This window comes from Oncorhynchus nerka, linkage group LG22 (genome assembly GCF_034236695.1).
Source record: "Oncorhynchus nerka isolate Pitt River linkage group LG22, Oner_Uvic_2.0, whole genome shotgun sequence".
In the NCBI taxonomy this organism is placed as follows: Eukaryota; Metazoa; Chordata; class Actinopteri; order Salmoniformes; family Salmonidae; genus Oncorhynchus; species Oncorhynchus nerka.
The window spans coordinates 18,647,155-18,671,881 of record NC_088417.1 but is presented as its reverse complement, the minus strand read 5'-3'; the positions used below and the strand labels follow the sequence as shown (position 1 = coordinate 18,671,881).

Sequence of the window (24,727 nt, the reverse complement as noted above, 5' to 3'; positions counted from 1 at the left end):
CATGCGATCCATTCCATTGTCCTGTTTGTAAGGCAGAACACAGGATCCGCGTCGCGGAAAACATATTCTTGGTCGTACTGATGGTGAGTTGACGCTGATCTTATATTCAGTAGTTCTTCTCGACTGTATGTAATGAAACCTAAGATGACCTGGGGTACTAATGTAAGAAATAACACGACTTCAACTGTATATGATAACAGTGGCAAGAAAAAGTATGTGAACCCTCTGGAAATACCTGGATTTCTGCATAAATTGGTCATACAATTTAATCTGGTCTTCATCTAAGTCACAACAATAGGCAAACCGTCTGCTTAAGCTAATAACCTTGGGATGAGGTTTTGAGGTTGGTGTGCTGTGCCTTTTTTTCTCCATACATTGTGTTGTGTGTTTCTTCCAAACAACTCAACTGTAGTTTCATCTGTCCACAGAATAGTTTGTCAGAAGCGCTGTAGAACATCCAGGCGCGCTTTGGCAACTTCAGACTTGCAGCAATGTTTTTTTTGGACAGCAATGGCTTCTTCCGTGGTGTCCTCCTATGAACACCATTCTTGTTTAGTGTTTTACGTATTGTAGACTCATCAACAGAGATGTTAGCATGTTCCAGAGATTTCTGTTAGTCTTTAGCTGACACACTAGGATTCTTCTTAACCTAATTGAGCATTCTGTACTGTGATCTTGCAGTCATCTTTGCAGGATGACCACTCCTAGGGAGAGTAGCAACAGTGCTGAACTTTCTCAGTTTATAGACAATTTGTCTTATCGTGGACTGATGAACATCAAGGCTTTTAGAGATACTTTTGTAACCCTTTCCAGCTTTATGCAAGTCAACAATTCTTAATCTTCTGCGATCTCTTGTTCGAGGCATGGTTCACATCAGGCAATGCTTCTTGTGAATAGTAAACTCAAATCTTGTGAGTGTTTTTATAGGGCAAGGCAGCTCTAACCAACATCTCCAATCTTGTTTCATTGATTGGACTGCATGTTAGCCGACTCCTTACTCCAATTAGCTTTTGGAGAAGTCATTAGCCTAGGGGTTCAGATACTTTTCCCACCTACACTGTGAATGTTTAAATTATGTATTCAATATAGACAAGAAAAATACAATCATTTGTGTGTTATTAGTTTAAGCACACTTGTTTGTCTATTGTTTTGACTTAGATGAAGATCAGATCAAATTTGATGACCAATTTATGCAGAAATCCAGGTAATTCACAGGGGTTCACATACTTTTTCTTGCCACTGTCTCTCTCTTTGTGTGTGTGTGTGTGTGCGCGTGTGCGCGTGCATGTGCGTGTGTGTGTGTGTGTGTGTGTGTGTGTGTGTGTGTGTGTAATCCATCATGGCTGTGTAAGTGTGATGCGTGTTTCTCTGGGGTATGTGTTAGTAATCCATCACAGTCCCTCCCTATGTGTCTCAGCCTGTCCACTCCACCGGTGGTGCGCTCACCTTATTCTTCCCCTGGAGCACTTCCTGTCTGTGTGTAGGATGTGGTTCTGTGTGGACGTGCTGGGGGCCCTCTCTCTCACCAGGCTCCATAGTGAGGAGGAGGAAGAGAGGGACAGGGCTCAGCTGTGTTGACACAGTGAAGTCACGGCTAGCCAGACGGCAGGTGTGTGTGTGAGAGTGTGTTTGTTCCACAGCTGTGCGCTGCAGGAGGAAGACCGGAACTCATCATCACTATTGTAATCGCTATCTTCATCTTTATCTTGGCCATCATCGTCATCATCATCCCTATTATTGTCTCCTAACCATCATCATCCTTATTATGACATCAGCAGTACTACCACCATCATCATCATCCCTTGTTCACTGCTCAACTGCTTTCCCGATGGAGTCTTGTCAATGGTGTCAGTGTCTGTAGCAGCATCTCTGCCGACATTGTTCATTTCTGTACTGTAGGATGTAGAGGTGGTATTGTCAACTAACATCCCTCCATTCTTAAATCATCCCACCATTCATGAATTGTCCATTCTATTCTTAAACATTCCAAGGGGATTAACCACTGGGGTTTTCCCGGGTAATGAAAACCTCCTGGCTACACTGTTACCTTTCTATAATATCTCTCTGCCTGCTTTTGAATGACATTGCGCGCCTTCAAGTAGATCATTTGAGATTTTTCTCGCAGAGCAACTCTGATTTTTATATTCCTACACCAATATTTCAACACCTTTCATAATCTCAAATGATCACAAACTGATTCTATCCCATGGCCAGTCCCCCCCTCCCCTCCCCTCCCCTCCCCTCCCCTCCCTCTCCCCTCCCCTCCCCTCCCTCCCTCCCCTCCCCTCCCTCTCCCTGTCTCTCCCCTCCCCTCCCCTCCCTCCCCTCCCCCCCTCCCCTCCCCTCCCCTCCCTGTCTCTCCCTCCCCTCCCTCCCTCCCCTCCCCTCCCTCTCCCTGTCTCTCCCCTCCCCCCTCTCCCCTCCCCTCCCCTCCCCTCCCCTCCCCTCCCTCTCCCTGTCTCTCCCCTCCCCTCCCCTCCCCTCCCCTCCCTCTCCCCTCCCCTCCCCTCCCCTCCCCTCCCCTCCCCTCCCTGTCTCTCCCCTCCCCTCCCCTCCCCTCCCCTCCCCTCCCTGTCTCTCCCCTCCCCTCCCCTCCCTGTCTCTCCCCTCCCCTCCCTGTCTCTCCCCTCCCCTCCCCTCCCCTCCCCTCCCCTCCCCTCCCCTCCCCTCCCCTCCCCTCCCTGTCTCTCCCCCTCCCCCCTCCCCTCCCCTCCCCTCCCCTCCCCTCCCCTCCCTCCCCTCCCCCCCTCCCCCTCCCTCCCCTCCCTCCCTCCCTGTCTCTCCCCTCCCCTCCCCTCCCTCTCCCTGTCTCTCCCCTCCCCTCCCTCTCCCCTCCCCTCCCCTCCCCTCCCCTCCCCTCCCTCTCCCTGTCTCTCCCCTCCCCTCCCTCCCCTCCCTCTCCCTGTCTCTCCCCTCCCCCCCCCCTCCCTCTCCCTGTCTCTCCCCTCCCCTCCCCTCCCTCCCCTCCCCTCCCCTCCCCCCTCCCCTCCCTCCCTCCCTGTCTCTCCCCTCCCCTCCCCTCCCCTCCCTCTCCCTGTCTCTCCCCTCCCCTCCCCTCCCCTCCCTCTCCCTGTCTCTCCCCTCCCTCCCCTCCCCTCCCCTCCCTCCCCTGTCTCTCCCTCTCCCGGTCTCTCTCTCTCTGTGTGTCTCTCTCTCTCTCTCTCTCTCTCTCTCTCTCTCTCTCTCTCTCTCTATGTGTCTCTCTCCCTCTCTCCCCCCCTCTCTCTGTCTCTCTCTCTCTCTCTCTCTCTCTCTCTCTATGTGTCTCTCTCCCTCTCTCCCCCCCCTCTCTCTGTCTCTCTCTCTCTCTCTCTCTCACTCTCTGTTCTCAGACTATCCCGTACCCCTCCCTGGTTGGCTCCTCTCATCTCTCCCATCCTCCTCTCAGCCGTCTTTCTTTCTGATTGCTCTTCCTCTTGGCAGAGATAGCGAGTGCCCGTGTCCTGTAGGGGTGACCCACCCTGTGCATGACACCAAGGGCCCTGACACACACTCACACACACATACACCCATCAGCCAGCCGACTCTCCCACGCCTCCCAGGAAACACATGCACATACGTGCACACACGCTTGCACGTACATACACACACAAACACACACCGATGGTTCTACATATGTGGACACAGACAAGTTTAGTTAGATGACATAACACACACATATACACATACACACTCATACATAAACACATTCACACAGCGTGCCTTCCCAGGGTGAGATGACTGACTGTTGGCCTGTCTATGATGTTGTCTCAGTATTTCATTTAGAGAACCTGCTAAATGAGTTACTACCTAAAAAACCATGAAACGTCAAAAAGTAGGAAGCAACACACAATTTAAAGCAACATTTAATGTAAAAACCATACATTTAATATCATATTTAAAACAATACACATGAAAAGTTTTCATACAAATTTGGCCATTATTGGCAATTATCATAAGTAAGTTAGTCATATAAAATTATTAAATATTAGATTCATATATTACTCATAGAAAATCTGTATACATGGAATGAATCACAAAGGGAGAGACCCGTAGAATGAATAAACTCAGTGTGGAAGTCTCGCTTGCTCTCATCATCATCATCATCATGATCATCATACACACACACACACACACACACACACACACACACACACACACACACACACACACACACACACACACACACACACACACACACACACAAATCAACACACAAATCAACACACATTACATTCTTAGAAAAAAATGTAACCTAAAAGGGTTCTTTGGCTGTTCCAATAGGAGAACCTTTTGAAGAACCCCTTTGGTTTCAGGTAGAACCCTTTTGGGTTCCATGTAGAACCCTTTCCACAGAGGGTTTTACATTAAACCCAGAAGTCTTCGACATGGAACCAAAAAGGGTTTTGGAAGCCAACATGCACGACTATGACACTCAAACAAACCATAAAAACAGCTTCCTGTGCATATGAAGAGTTTATTTCCAAAACACTATATCCACCATCAGAAATGATTGCTTATGGGTACCTTCATGTGTGTGTAAAATATAACTGTTTTCAGATTTTTTTATTCATAGATTTTAGATGTGAATTGTAACGTTTTTTTTTTGCAAACCGCTATATATCAATTGTTACGCTGGAATGTTTGTATCCTGCATATTTGACTGTGATATGTGGTTGTCTCACCTAGCTATCTGAAGATGAATGCACTAACTCTAAGGCGCTCTGGATAAGAGCATCTGATCAATGACTCAAATGTTAAATGTTTTACATACAGATCTCATATTACTGTGTTCAATTATATTTATAAAACATTTTAAATAATACAAAAAAAATATTGATGTCACAAATGTATCATTTGAACAGTTCTTTATTCAAAATGTAGTTATTTGTTACATTTGAATGTGTAAAACCCAGCAGGACTACTTGTTTCTCTGAGAGTGAGGCGGATAATTAGCATTTTGCAAAAAAAAATGTAAACAATTTTTCTCTGAAATGAATCCATCAAGTGAGAGATTTTAAACAAATACATGTCTTTCATTGAACAACCCCATGTCATGATTAGATAGTGAAAAAATACACCAATCTCTTTCATAACTTTAAACAATAAAAGCTCATTTACCAACATTTCTGAAAATGGATATTTAGCATTTTGGAAATAAATTCTTCATATATCACACGCAAAGACAAACTATTTTCCACACAATAAATTGCAGAATAATACATAAATTCACTCTTGATGACAAATGGTTGATATACAGTGAAACGCCTTACAAATGACATAACATGCATGACATAAGATGACATATGACTGTCATTGACTCTGGGTCCTGGGTAACTCCTACATGGTAGGTGTTTGATGAGCAGTCCCAGAGTATCTTCCAGTAACTGTAGGGCATCCCAGAACATTTCTCTCTCTCTCTCTCTCTCTCTCTCTCTCTCTCTCTCTCTCTCTCTCTCTCTCCCGCTCGCCCATCTGAGATGTAGCAACTTACTTATAAGGTATATGATTTACAGTCAGAACTCACAGCTTTTGTGGATGTCAGAACTACAACAGGATGGCAGGGCTCGGGGCTGGGGACAGGCTCATGTACCCATTATAGTACCACTCTAGGAACACAAGAAGCAAAAGCAGCTCCAGAAAAATGTGGCTTAGTGGATGGATGGAAGGGCACTTCTTTCTGGCTCAAAATGTCTGAGAAAAGTAACAATGTAAAAAAAAAGAAGAAGCCAGAAAAGGGGTGTAAAAATGCAACCTGGGTAACGGGAAATAAATAAATAGAATAATAACCATTAAAAGCAGATCAGATCATTGTCCTCAGTGTGGTGTGACCTCTCACTCCTCTTCTTCCTCATCCTCCTCTTCAACAGTGTACCAGGTCACTGTCCTGCCCCCCCCCTGCCCTCCAACCCCAAGATCCCAGAGAGTAATGTCTGTCATTGAAGGCGCCGGCTGCCTTGGGAACAGCCTTGCTGAGTGTGGTGGAGGGGGTGATGGTGGTGTGGTGGGGGGATATTTTAATGAAGTGAAACGAAGGTTTGGGGATGAGGGGCAGAGCTGGCGAGGGGGGGAAGGCCAGGGGAGGGGGGAATGAGGAGGGGAGGGGGGGTCTCAAGAATAGATCAAGCCCTTGAGGAAGCAGGACTCTGCCACGTTTGAAGACGGAGGGACAATCACGCTGCTGGGAAGCGTCTCGCGTCGGGGAGGAAGCCAAACAAGGAGAGGAAAAGCGCTCTGATTTTCGCACAGGAAACCCGGCGAGCCTCCTGCCCGGGCCAGATAAGAGCGCTGCGGTTCCCAGGGCCCAGGACAAGACCAAGGATCCACGACTGGACCCAGGGACACATCCAGCACCAAGGACCCAGACCTAGGACATAAGGGTGGATCCAGGCCCCAGACCCAGGTCCAAGGATCCAGGGCCAGAAACAGGCTCTAGACCCACACCCTACCCTGAGGACCCAGGTCCCTATCAGCCTGGCCCAGCCTGGCCCACTGTCGCTGGGCCTCCTCCGGCGCGGCATCAGGCCCGTGTTCCGCCAGAGCTACAAAGAACAAGGGCCTGGTCAGGGCGAATCAGAATCTATTCACATTCTGAATCATTACTCTAGAACTCTAGAACAAGAACAGAATGCTGGAGCTCTCACTGCTTTACAGTAAACAAACAACAAGGAAATCACATTCAAAGAAATCTCATTACACAAGTCTGAACCCCAAATCTCTTTCACCTGTCTGAATACCTCATTTGAAAGCAACTTAAATGGATCACTCTTTGCAGGTAGTGAGAGTGGCCAACGGGGAGTATCAGTAAGCATGCAAGACTCAACATAGGCTATAATTGATGACTTGTCACAGCTCCTCTGTGCACAGAAGGCATCTTCTTGTTAGGCTGTGTAAGCCTTGTTAGACCTTTCTGGACGGTGAGGTGTCACACTTTCTCCTGGCTGGCTTGCCAATTCATAATCATTGAAAATGTAATTTCTACCAGAGTTTTACCAGGTAAAGCCATCCATGTTGAGGTAGGAGCACGAGTCACTGCTCATTGGTTCAGTGAAGTTATGTGATGTTGCTATGGCAATTTACTGTGGAGATGTGACGATAAAGACTTTCCACAAGCATTGGAAGTATGCAGTGTGTGTGTGTGTGTGTGTGTGTGTGTGTGTGTGTGTGTGTGTGTGTGTGTGTGCTGGTGTGAAATGTCAAGTACACAGTGATGTCACAGTGTGTCTCAGTAGGGGAATATAACATGGGCGGTAGCCATGATGTTCAGGTAACGGTTAACCTCTTTGACCTAAACACAACCAACACAATAGTGTCTGACCTCCAAGACCAACCCAAGTCATGTTTTTGCCAAGTGTGTGTGTGTGTGTGTGTTTCTGTGTGCGTGCGTGTGTGTGTGTGTGTGTTTCTGTGTGTGTGTGTGTGTGTGTGTGTTTCTGTGTGCGTGCGTGTGTGTGTGTCTGTGTGTGTGTGTGTGTGTTTCTGTGTGCGTGCGTGTGTGTGTGTGTTTGTGTGTGTGTGTGTTTCTGTGTGCGTGCGTGTTTGTGTGTGTGTGTGTGTTTGTGTGTGTGTGTGTCAATGACAGTTGATTGCTGGGCAGGGCCACTTCTCATGAGAACTTAAAAATGTGTGTATGGTAAGATCAGTGTGTGTGTTGGAATATCATTGCTGATTGTTGGGCAGGGCCGTTTCTTACAAGACCTTTCAAAGAATGTGTGTGTCAGTGTATGAGTGTGTGTTTTGTGAGAGTGGTTTGAAAGTGTGTGTGTGTCATATTAGAAAAGGCATCAAAGAATCCAGTGCGCTATCACAATAATAAACATCTCACCCTGCGTTCAGAACAGGAAGTTCATTAAATCATAGCGTTTGATTTAGAAAACAACCAATCTTGACTGAGAACACAGAACAGGCCTCTATTTAAGTGACTGAGAACACAGAACAGGCCTCTATTTAAGTGACTGAGAACACAGAACAGGCCTCTATTTAAGTGACTGAGAACACAGAACAGGCCTCTATTTAAGTGACTGAGAACACAGAACAGGCCTCTATTTAAGTGACTGAGAACACAGAACAGGCCTCTATCGAAGTGACTGAGGACACAGAACAGGCCTCGATTGAAGTGGGCTTTTACTACTCTGCTCTTGAAGTCTGAGCTACACTGTACTGTGTCTGTGAATGTACCAGGCACACACACGGATGGACAGACGACAGACGTATACACACGGACATGGACAAGGTAACATATAGGCAGTGACAGAAACATATGGTAATAGACTCAGACAAAGACATGATGAAAAACACAGACACACAGACACACACGCATTCACACACTCACAGACATGAAAGGCTTCAAAAGGCATCTGTTCTGGTTGCAAAGAGGAAACCCTGTCTGAACACATGCTGAAATAGACCAAACATGTCTCCCTTCACAAACAAACTCACAGACATTCTCCATTCACACCCTAAAACAGGCCCTCATATTATGGTCAGAGACATTCTCCATTCACACCCTAAAACAGGCCCTCATATTATAGTCACAGACATTCTCCATTCACACCCTAAAACAGGCCCTCATATTATAGTCACAGACATTCTCCATTCACACCCTAAAACAGGCCCTCATATTATAGAGACAGACATTCTCCATTCACACCCTAAAGCAGGCCCTCATATTATAGACACAGACATTCTCCATTCACACCCTAAAACAGGCCCTCATATTATAGACACAGACATTCTCCATTCACACCCTAAAACAGGCCCTCATATTATAGACACAGACATTCTCCATTCACACCCTAAAACAGGCCCTCATATTATAGACACAGACATTCTCCATTCACACCCTAAAACAGGCCCTCATATTATAGACACAGACATTCTCCATTCACACCCTAAAACAGGCCCTCATATTATAGACACAGACATTCTCCATTCACACCCTAAAACAGGCCCTCATATTATAGTCACAGACATTCTCCATTCACACCCTAAAACAGGCCCTCATATTATAGACACAGACATTCTCCATTCACACCCTAAAACAGGCCCTCATATTATAGACACAGACATTCTCCATTCACACCCTAAAAGAGGCCCTCATATTATAGACACAGACATTCTCCATTCACACCCTAAAACAGGCCCTCATATTATAGTCACAGACATTCTCCATTCACACCCTAAAACAGGCCCTCATATTATAGACACAGACACCTTTCTGTCCCAGTTCTAAGTTAGGAACAATATGACTAAAATGCATGACGTACGTAATGTAAAGGAGAACTTCCACACCTTTAGGAAGACGTGTGTTTCTGTGCTACTGCGTGTGACAATGTGAGCACCAGATGTACTTACAGGCCTTTGGGGGGGCAGGGGTGCCAGAGCCAGGCGATGTGAGGAGGGGGGACTCCGTGGGAGCTGCAGTGCAGGGCTTGTCTGCTGCCCTGCGGGACACTACCTGGGTCCTGCAAGGACACCGCCTTCTCCCCTATCCCAGGACTCACTGGAGGAAAACAGACAGAGACACAGATTAGTGGTGTACGGGTCTGCTGTTTGTTCACCCACCCGCAATTGCTAATAATCCATCCGCAACTAGCCGACTATACACTGAGTGTAGAAAATATTAAGAACACCTTCCTAATATTGAGTTGCAACCCACCCCCTTTTCCCCCCTCAGAATCAGCTCAATTTGTCAGGGCATGGACTCCACAAGGTGTCGAAATCGTTCCACAGGGATGCTGGCCCATGTTGACTCCAATGCTTCACGCAGTTGTGTCAAGTTGACTGGATGTCCTTTGGCTGGTGGACCATTCTTGATACACGCAAACTGTGAAAACCCCAGTAGTGTAGCATGTTCTTGACACAAAAAGAGGCGCCTGGCACCTACTACCATACCCCGTTCAAAGGCACTTCATAAAATGCAATAAAATGCACAAAAAAAACCCAGGTTTGACAGTTGTAAGGAAATGAAAAGCTGTTAAAACAACCCAACATGTTTTTTTGATAAGATTTCAGTTTGGCTTGGATGCATATTTTATGTGGTTGAAATACCATTAGCTCTGATGATGCTGATAAAGATAACACCTCCGATGAACCCATCGAAACAGTACAGTTCCTTGACGTGCCATTTTGAAGTCCCCGTCCTGTGACTGTTGAATTTGTATAGCGCCTCACAATCATCACACATAACATAGTTACCACTGCTATCATCTTCTTTTACCACTTCACCTAATCTTTCCCAAACATTAGACTACTGTTCTGGTCCTCCTTCTATTTATTTTCAACTCTCTATTTCGCAGCTTTTCTCTTATTGAATTAACTCTGACATTTTCCCCTTGTCATTTTCCCCTCAGTGGATCGACATGAACCTTTTCTGATGTGAATTGCACAAGAAGGATACATTCATGGATTTTTAATGCATTGTTTTCTCTTTATTCAACCAGGCCGACACCCACACGCCCTTCATCCACACAATGTTTAAAGACCCTAAACCCACCTGCCCCATGGGGGATAAACTACACATCACTATCAACAGACCATGAGCACAGAGAGGGAGAGAGGACAGACCATGAGCACAGAGAGGGGGAGAGAGAGAGAGGACAGACCATGAGCAAAGGGAGAGAGAGGACAGACCATGAGCACAGAGAGAGAGAGAGAGAGAGAGAGAGAGAGAGAGAGAGAGAGGACAGACCATGAGCACAGAGAGAGAGACAGACCATGAGCACAGACCATGAGCACAGAGAGAGAGAGAGAGAGAGAGAGAGAGAGAGAGAGAGAGAGAGAGAGAGAGAGAGGACAGACCATGAACACAGAAAGTGAGAGAGAGAGATAGGACAGGCCATGAGCACAGAGAGAGAGAGAGGACAGACCATGAGCACAGAGGGAGAGAGGACAGACCATGAGCACAGAGAGGGAGAGAGGACAGACCATGAGCACAGAGAGGGGGAGAGGACAGACCATGAGCACAGAGAGGGAGAGAGAGAGAGGACAGGCAATGAGCACAGAGAGAGAGAGAGAGAGAGAGAGAGAGAGAGAGAGAGAGAGAGAGAGAGAGAGAGAGAGAGGACAGACCAAGATCACAGAGAGGGAGAGAGAGAGAGGACAGACCATGAGCACAGAGAGAGAAAGAGAGAGAGACAGAGAGAGGACAGACCATGAGCACTGAGAGGGAGAGAGAGAGGACAGACCATGAGCACATATAGAGAGAGAGAGAGAGAGAGAGAGAGAGAGAGAGGACAGACCATGAGCACAGAGAGAGAGAGAGAGAGAGAGAGAGAGAGAGAGAGAGAGAGAGAGAGAGAGAGAGACAGACCATGAGCACAGAGAGAGAGAGAGAAAGAGAGAGAGAGGACAGACCATGATCACAGAGAGGAGAGAGAGAGAGAGAGAGAGAGAGAGAGAGAGAGAGAGAGAGGACAGACCATGAGCACGGAGAGGGAGAGAGAGAGAGGACAGACCATGAGCACAGAGAGAGAGAGAGAGAGAGAGAGAGAGGACAGACCATGAGCACAGAGAGGGGGAGAGAGAGAGGACAGGCAATGAGCACAGAGAAAGAGAGAGAGAGGACAGACCATGAGCACAGAGAGAGACAGAGAGAGAGGACATACCATGATCACAGAGCGGGAGAGAGAGAGGACAGACCATGAGCACAGAGAGGGAGATGGAGAGAGGACAGACCATGAGCACAGAGAGAGAGGACAGACCATGAGCACAGAGAGAGAGAGAGAGAGAGAGGACAGATCATGAGCACAGAGAGAGACAGAGAGAGAGAGAGGGGGAGAGAGAGAGGACAGACTATGAGCACAGAGAGAGAGAGGACAGACCATGAGCACAAAGAGAGAGAGAGAGAGGACAGACCATGAGCACAGCGAGAGAGAGAGAGAGAGAGAGAGAGAGAGAGAGGGAGGACAGACCATGAGCACAGCGAGAGAGAGAGAGAGAGAGAGAGAGAGAGAGAGAGAGAGGACAGACCATGAGCACAGAGAGTGAGAGTGTGAAGGAAAGAGGAAGGTTGAGAAGAAGAGAGAGAAAAAGAACAAATAAAAGAGCGCGGGAGAAAGAGATAAAAGGGTGAGAATGAGTGAAGCGAGAGGAGACAATGTGGAACAGAATAATGGGTTGGACACACAAAGTGGGCACAGAGCAAAAGAGAGGGTTGTATGAAGAGGAAAAAGAGGAGAAAGCGATGGAGGGTAAAGAGAGGAGGGAAGACTTGGTCCTCACCGTTGACCACCAGAGAGAGCGTTAGGTTCTGGTAGAGTCTGTGCTCCTGGATTCCCACCAGGATAGTGTACTTCCCTGCATCCTCCTTCGCCACATCCCGGATCACCAGGGAATTCCCGTCCACATGGTAACGGGAACACTGTTCTGCTGCTACCTTCCCATCCTTCAACCTAACACGGAAAAACATACAGGAAATTCTTCAATTAACTTAATTAAAGAACGATCAAATTAAGAATGATACAATGTATACAGTATCTGTATTTGTCCCTCAAATAGTGTAGGCTGGTGTAAGATAGTGTGCAGGTTAGCTGACAGTCTGTATGTTCTTACCAGATGATCTCTGGGGCAGGGAAGGCCCGTAGTTTGGGGGAGAGTCGGTAGGACTTCTGTCCTGCATGAGCCTCCACTATAGCCCCTTGTCTGGGTGTCAGACGGATATACGGACGGTCTGGGACGATACACAGAAACAGACAGACAGGCAGGCAGGCACAGACAGACAGGCAGACAGACAGACAGACAGACAGACAGACAGACAGACAGACAGACAGACAGACAGACAGACAGACAGACAGACAGACAGACAGACAGACAGACAGACAGACAGACAGACAGACAGACAGACAGACAGACAGACAGACAGACAGACAGACAGACAGACAGACAGAAATGCACGAACACACATACACACACAGAGAATATCACGCATGAATGATATATTACAGAGAGTGACACAGACTGTGATTGTGGTTCATATTATTATGGTAAAAGGGGGTGTTAACCATCAATGAATTTGTCACAGATGTGGGTTTAGTCGGAGGTGAGAAGTAGTGCGTTTATTTTGACTCACCGTAGACTGTGACTGACACGTTAGTCTCTCGGCTGACCGGTCCACTGGTCACTCGGCAGATATAGAGCCCTCTGTCAGAGCGGTGGAGATTAGGGATGGACAGAATACTGTAGAAAACCATGTGAGTTTTACTGGCCATGATACGCCTACTAATTATGGCTGCCCGGTTTACCTGAGGGGAGAGAGAGAGGAGGGGGGGAGACGGAGAGAAAGGGAGAGATATTATTCTGATAGTAAAAGTCTTCCAAACAGGTAGGCAGATGTTGAAGTTGTTATCTACTAAGCAATATATATATATATATATAAGTCGGTAGTTTACATACACTTTAGCCAAATACATTTAAACTCAGTTTTTCACAATTCCTGACATTTATGTCTTAGGTCAGTTAGTATCACCACTTTATTTAAGAATGTGAAATGTCAGAATAATAGTAGAGTCATTTATTTCAGCTTTTATTTCTTTCATCACATTCCTAGTGGGTCAGAAGTTTACATACACTCAATTAGTATTTGGTAGCATTGCCTTTAAATTGTTTAACTTGGGTCAAACGTTTCGGGTAGCTTTCCACAAGGTGTACTACAGCATCCCTGGGTTGCCTCTTCACTGTTGATGTTGAGACTGGTGTTTTGTGGGTACTATTTAATGAAGCTGCCAGATGAGGACTTGTGAGGCGTCTGTTTATCAAACTTGTCCTCTTGTTCAGTTGTGCATCGGGGCCTCCCCCTCCTCTTTCTATTCTGGTTAGAGCAAGTTTGCACTGTTCTGTGAAGGGAGTAGTACACAACGTTATACGAGATCTTCAGTTTCTTGGCAATTTCTCACGTGGAATAGCCTTCATTTCTCAGAACAAGAATAGACTGACATGTTTCAGAAGAAAATTCTTTGTTTCTGGCCATTTTGAGCCTGTAATCGAACCCACAAATGCTGATGCTCCAGATACTCAACTAGTCTAAAGAAGGCCAGTTTTATTGCTTCTTTAATCAGAACAACAGTTTTCAGCTGTGCTAACGTAATTGCAAAAGGGTTTTCTAATGATCAATTAGCCTTTTCAAATGATAAACTTGGATTAGCTAACACAACGTGCCATTGGAACACAGGAGTGATGGTTGATGATAATGGGCCTGAGAATATTCCATAAAACAAATCTATTTCAGGAACTTTGACAAAGCTGTCATCAACGAAAAAGGTGGCTACTTTGAAGAATCTCAAATATAAAATATATTTAGATTTGTTGAATGCTTTTTTGGTTACTACATGATTCCATATGTGTTATTTCACCGTTTTTTTTTAAATAAAGAAAAACCCTTAAGTGAGTAGATGTGTTCAAACTTTTGACTGGTACTGTATGAATACTTCAAAGTTATTCTCCATACAGTACTACATAACATAGTGCACTTCATTGTAGTGTACTTCATAATTCCAGTGTACTTCATATGTTTCTCACCTGCCCAGGGTAGTCCCAGCTGATGGACACTCTGCTGTTCCACTCTGCAGTCACAGTACAGTTGATAGCCAGACTGTCCCCCTGTAAAGTCTGGACGGGACTAGTACTGTTCAGATACACCTCCATAATCTTATTCACTGGAGAGGAGAGGGGGAGTGGAAGAGACACTCATTTAATTGCTGCAATATATAAAATCTGCAAGATCAATTGAGATGCTTGGCCTTGGTAGTGCTCACCTGGTCTATAGGTGTGTCATGTAAGTGTGTGTGTGTGTGTGTGTGTGTGTGTGTGTGTGTGTGTGTGTGTGTGTGTGTGCACGTGCATGTGTGTAAGTATGTGTCTGTGTGTATGTGTCTGCATTTGTGTGTGTGTGCTCACCTTGTCTGTGTGTGAGGTAACTGAGGGAGTGTGTGGTCCCGTTGACAGAGGTCTTGCAGGAGAACAGGCCGATGTAGAAGTAGGTGGGACTGCGGATGAGGAAGCCCTGTCTGCTGTTCCACACTATGTTCCTCTGGTCTGGGGTCAACTCACGGTCAGGGAACTGGAGGCATGAACACACACGGTCATGACCACAACCACAACTGTACAAACAGTCTAATAAAATCAATTTCACACAAAATGAGATATCTGTTTCCGGTTAGGGATTAGAAAACATGGTCAACAACCATAGCCACACCATAAACCCAACACAACTACAACCATTTTGTGAACTCAACCACCAACCAATCATGAAGTCAACCCAGCCATGTCATGAGTTATTCAGAACCATGACCACATCCTGAACACAACACAACCATACTTACAGTCACACAAAAGCAACACTGCACACATTCACAACTCCTGAGCAAATCATGAACATCACTACCACACAGAACAGTATGGGGGCCATTAATGACTCAAATGAGGCCACATTGGCAAGGCACGTGATGCATGTTATTATTATTACTGCATAACACAAAACGATTACTAAAACATCTGTATTACTGTAGAGAGAGTCTGTGTTACTGTAGAGAGAGTCTGTGTTACTGTAGACAGAGTCTTGTGTTACTGTAGACAGAGTCTTGTGTTACTGTAGAGACAGAGTCTTGTGTTACTGTAGACAGAGTCTTGTGTTACTGTAGACAGAGTCTTGTGTTACTGTAGACAGAGTCTTGTGTTACTGTAGACAGAGTCTTGTGTTACTGTAGAGACAGAGTCTTGTGTTACTGTAGACAGAGTCTTGTGTTACTGTAGAGAGAGTCTTGTGTTACTGTAGAGACAGAGTATTGTGTTACTGTAGACATAGTCTTGTGTTACTGTAGACAGAGTCTGTGTTACTGTAGAGAGAGTCTTGTGTTACTGTAGACAGAGTCTTGTGTTACTGTAGACAGAGTCTTGTGTTACTGTAGAGAGAGAGTCTTGTGTTACTGTAGACAGAGTCTTGTGTTACTGTAGAGACAGAGTCTTGTGTTACTGTAGACAGAGTCTGTGTTACTGTAGAGAGAGTCTTGTGTTACTGTAGACAGAGTCTTGTGTTACTGTAGACAGAGTCTTGTGTTACTGTAGACAGAGTCTTGTGTTACTGTAGAGAGAGAGTCTTGTGTTACTGTAGACAGATTCTTGTGTTACTGTAGACAGAGTCTTGTGTTACTGTAGAGACAGAGTCTTGTGTTACTGTAGAGACAGAGTCTTGTGTTACTGTAGACAGAGTCTTGTGTTACAGAGTCTTGTGTTACTGTAGACAGAGTCTTGTGTTACTGTAGAGACAGAGTCTTGTGTTACTGTAGACAGAGTCTTGTGTTACTGTAGACAGAGTCTTGTGTTACTGTAGACAGAGTCTGTGTTACTGTAGAGAGAGTCTTGTGTTACTGTAGAGACAGAGTCTTGTGTTACTGTAGAGACAGAGTATTGTGTTACTGTAGAGACAGAGTCTTGTGTTACTGTAGACAGTCTGTGTTACTGTAGAGAGAGTCTTGTGTTACTGTAGACAGAGTCTTGTGTTACTGTAGAGACAGAGTATTGTGTTACTGTAGAGAGAGTCTTGTGTTACTGTAGACAGAGTCTTGTGTTACTGTAGAGACAGAGTATTGTGTTACTGTAGAGAGAGTCTTGTGTTACTGTAGACAGAGTCTGTGTTACTGTAGAGAGAGTCTTGTGTTACTGTAGACAGAGTCTTGTGTTACTGTAGACAGAGTCTGTGTTACTGTAGAGAGAGTCTTGTGTTACTGTAGACAGAGTCTGTGTTACTGTAGAGAGAGTCTTGTGTTACTGTAGACAGAGTCTTGTGTTACTGAAGACAGAGTCTGTATTACTGTAGAGAGAGTCTTGTGTTACTGTAGACAGAGTCTGTGTTACTGTAGAGAGAGTCTTGTGTTACTGTAGACAGAGTCTTGTGTTACTGTAGACAGAGTCTTGTGTTACTGTAGACAGAGTCTGTGTTACTGTAGAGAGAGTCTTGTGTTACTGTAGACAGAGTCTTGTGTTACTGTAGACAGAGTCTGTGTTACTGTAGAGAGAGTCTTGTGTTACTGTAGACAGAGTCTTGTGTTACTGTAGACAGAGTCTTGTGTTACTGTAGAGAGAGAGTCTTGTGTTACTGTAGACAGAGTCTGTGTTACTGTAGAGAGAGTCTTGTGTTACTGTAGACAGAGTCTTGTGTTACTGTAGACAGAGTCTTGTGTTACTGTAGAGAGAGAGTCTTGTGTTACTGTAGACAGAGTCTTGTGTTACTGTAGACAGAGTCTTGTGTTACTGTAGAGACAGAGTCTTGTGTTACTGTAGACAGAGTCTGTGTTACTGTAGAGAGAGTCTTGTGTTACTGTAGACAGAGTCTTGTGTTACTGTAGACAGAGTCTTGTGTTACTGTAGACAGAGTCTTGTGTTACTGTAGAGAGAGAGTCTTGTGTTACTGTAGACAGATTCTTGTGTTACTGTAGACAGAGTCTTGTGTTACTGTAGAGACAGAGTCTTGTGTTACTGTAGAGACAGAGTCTTGTGTTACTGTAGAGACAGAGTCTTGTGTTACTGTAGACAGAGTCTTGTGTTACTGTAGAGACAGAGTCTTGTGTTACTGTAGACAGAGTCTTGTGTTACTGTAGACAGAGTCTTGTGTTACTGTAGACAGAGTCTGTGTTACTGTAGAGAGAGTCTTGTGTTACTGTAGACAGAGTCTGTGTTACTGTAGACAGAGTCTGTGTTACTGTAGAGAGAGTCTTGTGTTACTGTAGACAGAGTCTGTGTTACTGTAGAGAGAGTCTGTGTTACTGTAGAGAGAGTCTTGTGTTACTGTAGACAGAGTCTTGTGTTACTGTAGACAGAGTCTGTGTTACTGTAGAGAGAGTCTTGTGTTACTGTAGACAGAGTCTTGTGTTACTGTAGAGAGAGTCTTGTGTTACTGTAGAGACAGAGTCTTGTGTTACTGTAGACAGAGTCTTGTGTTACTGTAGAGACAGAGTCTTGTGTTACTGTAGAGACAGAGTCTTGTGTTACTGTAGAGACAGAGTCTTGTGTTACTGTAGAGACAGAGTCTTGTGTTACTGTAGACAGAGTCTTGTGTTACTGTAGAGACAGAGTCTTGTGTTACTGTAGACAGAGTCTTGTGTTACTGTAGACAGAGTCTTGTGTTACTGTAGACAGAGTCTGTGTTACTGTAGAGAGAGTCTTGTGTTACTGTAGAGACAGAGTCTTGTGTTACTGTAGACAGAGTCTGTGTTACTGTAGAGAGAGTCTTGTGTTACTGTAGACAGAGTCTGTGTTACTGTAGAGAGAGTCTTGTGTTACTGTAGACAGAGTCTTGTGTTACTGTAGACAGAGTCTTGTGTTACTGTAGAGAGAGAGTCTTGTGTTACTGTAGACAGAGTCTTGTGTTACTGTAGAGACAGAGTCTTGTGTTACTGTAGACAGAGTCTGTGTTACTGTTACTGTGTTACTGTAGACAGAGTCTTGTGTTACTGTAGACAGAGTCTTGTGTTACTGTAGACAGAGTCTTGTGTTACTGTTACTGTAGAGAGAGAGTCTTGTGTTACTGTAGACAGATTCTTGTGTTACTGTAGACAGAGTCTTGTGTTACTGTAGAGACAGAGTCTTGTGTTACTGTAGAGACAGAGTCTTGTGTTACTGTAGAGACAGAGTCTTGTGTTACTGTAGACAGAGTCTTGTGTTACTGTAGAGACAGAGTCTTGTGTTACTGTAGACAGAGTCTTGTGTTACTGTAGACAGAGTCTTGTGTTACTGTAGACAGAGTCTGTGTTACTGTGTCTTGTGTTACTGTAGACAGAGTCTTGTGTTACTGTAGAGACAGAGTCTTGTGTTACTGTAGAGAGAGTCAGAGTCTTGTGTTACTGTAGACAGAGTCTTGTGTTACTGTAGAGAGAGTCTTGTGTTACTGTAGACAGAGTCTTGTGTTACTGTAGAGACAGAGTCTTGTGTTACTGTAGAGACAGAGTCTTGTGTTACTGTAGAGACAGAGTCTTGTGTTACTGTAGAGACAGAGTCTTGTGTTACTGTAGACAGACAGAGTCTTGTGTTACTGTAGACAGAGTCTGTGTTACTGTAAGAGACAGAGTCTTGTGTTACTGTAGACAGAGTCTTGTGTTACTGTAGACAGAGTCTTGTGTTACTGTAGAGAGAGTCTTGTGTTACTGTAGACAGAGTCTTGTGTTACTGTAGACTGTAGACAGAGTCTTGTGTTACTGTAGACAGAGTCTTGTGTTACTGTGTTACTGTAGACAGAGTCTTGTGTTACTGTTACTGAGAGAGTCTTGTGTTACTGTAGACTTGTGTTAGAGTCTTGTGTGTTCTTGTGTTACTGTAGACAGAGTCTTGTGTTACTGTAGACAGAGTCTTGTGTTACTGTAGACAGAGTCTTGTGTTACTGTAGACAGAGTCTTGTGTTACTGTAGACAGAGTCTTGTGTTACTGTAGACAGAGTCTTGTGTTACTGTAGACAGAGACAGAGTCTTGTGTTACTGTAGACAGAGTCTGTGTTACTGTAGAGAGAGTCTTGTGTTACTGTAGACAGAGTCTTGTGTTACTGTAGACAGAGTCTGTGTTACTGTAGAGAGAGTCTTGTGTTACTGTAGACAGAGTCTTGTGTTACTGTAGACAGAGTCTTGTGTTACTGTAGAGAGAGAGTCTTGTGTTACTGTAGACAGAGTCTTGTGTTACTGTAGACAGAGTCTTGTGTTACTGTAGACAGAGTCTTGTGTTACTGTAGACAGAGTCTTGTGTTACTGTAGACAGAGTCTTGTGTTACTGTAGACAGAGTCTTGTGTTACTGTAGAGAGACTGTAGAGTCTTGTGTTACTGTAGACAGAGTTCTTGTGTTACTGTAGACAGAGTCTTGTGTTACTGTAGAGACAGAGTCTTGTGTTACTGTAGAGACAGAGTCTTGTGTTACTGTAGAGACAGAGTCTTGTGTTACTGTAGACAGAGTCTTGTGTTACTGTAGAGACAGAGTCTTGTGTTACTGTAGACAGAGTCTTGTGTTACTGTAGACAGAGTCTTGTGTTACTGTAGACAGAGTCTGTGTTACTGTAGAGAGAGTCTTGTGTTACTGTAGACAGAGTCTGTGTTACTGTAGACAGAGTCTGTTACTGTAGAGAGTCTTGTGTTACTGTAGACAGAGTCTGTGTTACTGTAGAGAGAGTCTTGTGTTACTGTAGAGTCTTGTGTTACTGTAGACAGAGTCTTGTGTTACTGTGTCTTGTGTTAGAGACAGAGTCTGTGTTACTGTAGACAGAGTCTTGTGTTACTGTAGACAGAGTCTTGTGTTACTGTAGAGACAGAGTCTTGTGTTACTGTAGAGACAGAGTCAGAGTATTGTGTTACTGTAGAGACTTGTGTTAGAGTCTTGTGTTACTGTAGACAGAGTCTTGTGTTACTGTAGAGAGAGTCTTGTGTTACTGTAGACAGAGTCTTGTGTTACTGTAGAGAGAGTCTTGTGTTACTGTAGAGAGAGTCTTGTGTTACTGTAGACAGAGTCTTGTGTTACTGTAGAGACAGAGTATTGTGTTACTGTAGAGAGAGTCTTGTGTTACTGTAGACAGAGTCTGTGTTACTGTAGAGAGAGTCTTGTGTTACTGTAGACAGAGTCTGTGTTACTGTAGACAGAGTCTGTGTTACTGTAGAGAGAGTCTTGTGTTACTGTAGACAGAGTCTGTGTTACTGTAGAGAGAGTCTTGTGTTACTGTAGACAGAGTCTTGTGTTACTGTAGACAGAGTCTGTGTTACTGTTAGAGAGAGTCTTGTGTTACTGTAGACAGAGTCTTGTGTTACTGTAGAGAGAGTCTTGTGTTACTGTAGACAGAGTCTTGTGTTACTGTAGACAGAGTCTTGTGTTACTGTAGACAGAGTCTGTGTTACTGTAGAGAGAGTCTTGTGTTACTGTAGACAGAGTCTTGTGTTACTGTAGACAGAGTCTTGTGTTACTGTAGAGAGAGTCTGTGTTACTGTAGAGAGAGTCTTGTGTTACTGTAGACAGAGTCTTGTGTTACTGTAGAGTCTTGTGTTACTGTAGAGACAGAGTCTTGTACTGTAGAGAGAGTCTTGTGTTACTGTAGACAGAGTCTTGTGTTACTGTAGACAGAGTCTTGTGTTACTGTAGACAGAGTCTTGTGTTACTGTAGAGAGAGAGTCTTGTGTTACTGTAGACAGAGTCTTGTGTTACTCTTGTAGACAGAGTGTTACTTGTCTTGTTTACTGTAGACAGAGTCTTGTGTTAGAGTCTTGTGTTACTGTAGACAGAGTCTTGAGTCTTGTGTTACTGTAGACAGAGTCTTGTGTTACTGTAGACAGTCTGTGTTACTGTAGACAGAGTCTTGTGTTACTGTAGAGAGAGTCTTGTGTTACTGTAGACAGAGTCTTGTGTTACTGTAGACTTGTGTTACTGTAGAGTCTTGTGTCTTGTGTTACTGTAGACAGAGTCTTGTGTTACTGTAGAGACAGAGTCTTGTGTTACTGTACTGTGTTACTGTAGACAGAGTCTTGTGTTACTGTAGACAGAGTCTTGTGTTACTGTAGACAGAGTCTTGTGTTACTGTAGAGAGTCTGTCTGTAGTGTTACTGTAGACAGAGTCTTGTGTTACTGTAGACAGAGTCTGTGTTACTGTAGAGAGAGTCTTGTGTTACTGTAGACAGAGTCTGTGTTACTGTAGAGAGAGTCTTGTGTTACTGTAGACAGAGTCTTGTGTTACTGTAGACAGAGTCTTGTGTTACTGTAGAGAGAGTCTTGTGTTACTGTAGACAGAGTCTTGTGTCTTGTGTTACTGTAGAGACAGAGTCTTGTGTTACTGTAGACAGAGTCTTGTGTTACTGTAGAGAGAGTCTTGTGTTACTGTAGACAGAGTCTTGTGTTACTGTTACTGTAGACAGAGTCTTGTGTTACTGTAGACAGAGTCTTGTGTTACTGTTACTGTAGAGACAGAGTCTTGTGTTACTGTAGACAGAGTCTTGTGTTACTGTAGACAGAGTCTTGTGTTACTGTAGAGACAGAGTCTTGTGTTACTGTAGACAGAGTCTTGTGTTACTGTAGACAGAGTCTTGTGTTAGTAGAGTCTTGTGTTACTGTAGACAGAGTCTTGTGTTACTCTTGTAGAGACAGAGTCTTGTGTTACTGTAGAGAGAGTCTTGTGTTACTGTAGACAGAGTCTTGTGTTACTGTAGAGACAGAGTCTTGTGTTACTGTAGACAGAGTCTTGTGTTACTGTAGAGACAGAGTCTTGTGTTACTGTAGAGACAGAGTCTTGTGTTACTGTAGAGACAGAGTCTTGTGTTACTGTAGACAGAGTCTTGTGTTACTGTAGAGACAGAGTCTTGTGTTACTGTAGACAGAGTCTTGTGTTACTGTAGAGACAGAGTCTTGTGTTACTGTAGACAGAGTCTTGTGTTACTGTAGACAGAGTCTTGTGTTACTGTAGACAGAGTCTTGTGTTACTGTCTTGTGTTACTGTAGACAGAGTCTTGTGTTACTGTAGACAGAGTCTTGTGTTACTGTAGACAGAGTCTTGTGTTACTGTAGAGTCTTGTGTTACTGTAGACAGAGTCTTGTGTTACTGTAGACAGACAGAGTCTTGTGTTACTGTAGACAGAGTCTTGTGTTACTGTAGACAGAGTCTTGTGTTACTGTAGACAGAGTCTTGTGTTACTGTAGACAGAGTCTTGTGTTACTGTAGACAGAGTCTTGTGTTACTGTAGAGAGAGTCTTGTGTTACTGTAGACAGAGTCTTGTGTTACTGTAGACAGAGTCTTGTGTTACTGTAGAGACAGAGTCTTGTGTTACTGTAGACAGAGTCTTGTGTTACTGTAGACAGAGTCTTGTGTTACTGTAGACAGAGTCTTGTGTTACTGTAGAGACAGAGTCTTGTGTTACTGTAGAGAGTCTTGTGTTACTGTAGAGAGTCAGAGTCTTGTGTTACTGTAGACAGAGTCTGTGTTACTGTAGAGACAGAGTCTTGTGTTACTGTAGACAGAGTCTTGTGTTACTGTAGACACTGTAGTCTTGTGTTACTGTAGAGACAGAGTCTTGTGTTACTGTCTTGTGTTACTGAGAGAGAGTCTTGTGTTACTGTAGACAGAGTCTTGTGTTACTGTAGACAGAGTCTTGTGTTACTGTAGACAGAGTCTTGTGTTACTGTAGACAGAGTCTTGTGTTACTGTAGACAGAGTCTTGTGTTACTGTAGACAGAGTCTTGTGTTACTGTAGACAGAGTCTTGTGTTACTGTAGAGACAGAGTCTTGTGTTACTGTAGACAGAGTCTTGTGTTACTGTAGAGAGTCTTGTGTTCTTGTGTTACTGTAGTCTTGTGTTACTGTAGACAGAGTCTTGTGTTACTGTAGAGAGAGTCTTGTGTTACTGTAGACAGAGTCTTGTGTTACTGTAGACAGAGTCTTGTGTTACTGTAGAGACAGAGTCTTGTGTTACTGTAGACAGAGTCTTGTGTTACTGTAGACAGAGTCTTGTGTTACTGTAGAGACAGAGTCTTGTGTTACTGTAGACAGAGTCTTGTGTTACTGTAGAGAGAGTCTTGTGTTACTGTAGACAGAGTCTTGTGTTACTGTAGACAGAGTCTTGTGTTACTGTAGACAGAGTCTTGTGTTACTGTAGACAGAGTGTTACTGTAGACAGAGTCTTGTGTTACTGTAGAGACAGAGTCTTGTGTTACTGTAGAGACAGAGTCTTGTGTTACTGTAGAGAGAGTCTTGTGTTACTGTAGACAGAGTCTTGTGTTACTGTAGACAGAGTCTTGTGTTACTGTAGAGAGAGTCTTGTGTTACTGTAGACAGAGTCTTGTGTTACTGTAGAGACAGAGTCTTGTGTTACTGTAGAGAGAGTCTTGTGTTACTGTGTTACTGTAGAGACAGAGTCTTGTGTTACTGTAGACAGAGTCTTGTGTTACTGTAGACAGAGTCTTGTGTTACTGTAGACAGAGTCTGTGTTACTGTAGAGAGAGTCTTGTGTTACTGTAGACTGTAGACAGAGTCTTGTGTTACTGTAGACAGAGTCTGTGTTACTGTAGAGAGAGTCTTGTGTTACTGTAGACAGAGTCTTGTGTTACTGTAGAGACAGAGTCTTGTGTTACTGTAGACAGAGTCTTGTGTTACTGTAGAGACAGAGTCTTGTGTTACTGTAGACAGAGTCTTGTGTTACTGTAGACAGAGTCTTGTGTTACTGTAGAGTCTTGTGTTACTGTAGACAGAGTCTTGTGTTACTGTAGACAGAGTCTTGTGTTACTGTAGACAGAGTCTTGTGTTACTGTAGAGAGAGTCTGTGTTACTGTAGAGAGAGTCTTGTGTTACTGTAGACAGAGTCTTGTGTTACTGTCTGTGTTACTGTAGACAGAGTCTTGTGTTACTGTAGAGAGAGTCTTGTGTTACTGTAGACAGAGTCTTGTGTTACTGTAGAGACAGAGTCTTGTGTTACTGAGACAGAGTCTTGTGTTACTGTAGAGACAGAGTCTTGTGTTACTGTAGACAGAGTCTTGTGTTACTGTAGAGACAGAGTCTTGTGTTACTGTAGACAGAGTCTTGTGTTACTGTAGACAGAGTCTTGTGTTACTGTAGAGAGAGTCTTGTGTTACTGTAGACAGAGTCTTGTGTTACTGTAGACAGAGTCTTGTGTTACTGTAGAGACAGAGTCTTGTGTTACTGTAGTAGACAGAGTCTTGTGTTACTGTAGAGAGAGTCTTGTGTTACTGTAGACAGAGTCTTGTGTTACTGTAGACAGAGTCTTGTGTTACTGTAGACAGAGTCTTGTGTT

General features: G+C 44.3%; 1 protein-coding gene across 1 annotated transcript in view; it reads right to left on the bottom strand.

Annotated features, from left to right (window-relative positions):
- Positions 1-3,829: 3,829 nt before the first annotated feature.
- flt1 (fms related receptor tyrosine kinase 1) overlaps positions 3,830-24,727 on the bottom strand; it is a 46,517-nt gene continuing 25,619 nt past the window's right edge. Inside the window, exons 5-11 of the mRNA XM_065006998.1 lie at positions 14,872-15,034; positions 14,494-14,630; positions 13,049-13,220; positions 12,532-12,649; positions 12,202-12,371; positions 9,334-9,481; positions 3,830-6,521 (exon numbers count right to left, since the gene is read on the bottom strand). Of these exons, the coding sequence (XP_064863070.1) occupies positions 6,500-6,521; positions 9,334-9,481; positions 12,202-12,371; positions 12,532-12,649; positions 13,049-13,220; positions 14,494-14,630; positions 14,872-15,034 (930 nt within the window). The 3' untranslated portion in view covers positions 3,830-6,499. The remainder of the gene's footprint in view (positions 6,522-9,333; positions 9,482-12,201; positions 12,372-12,531; positions 12,650-13,048; positions 13,221-14,493; positions 14,631-14,871; positions 15,035-24,727) is intronic.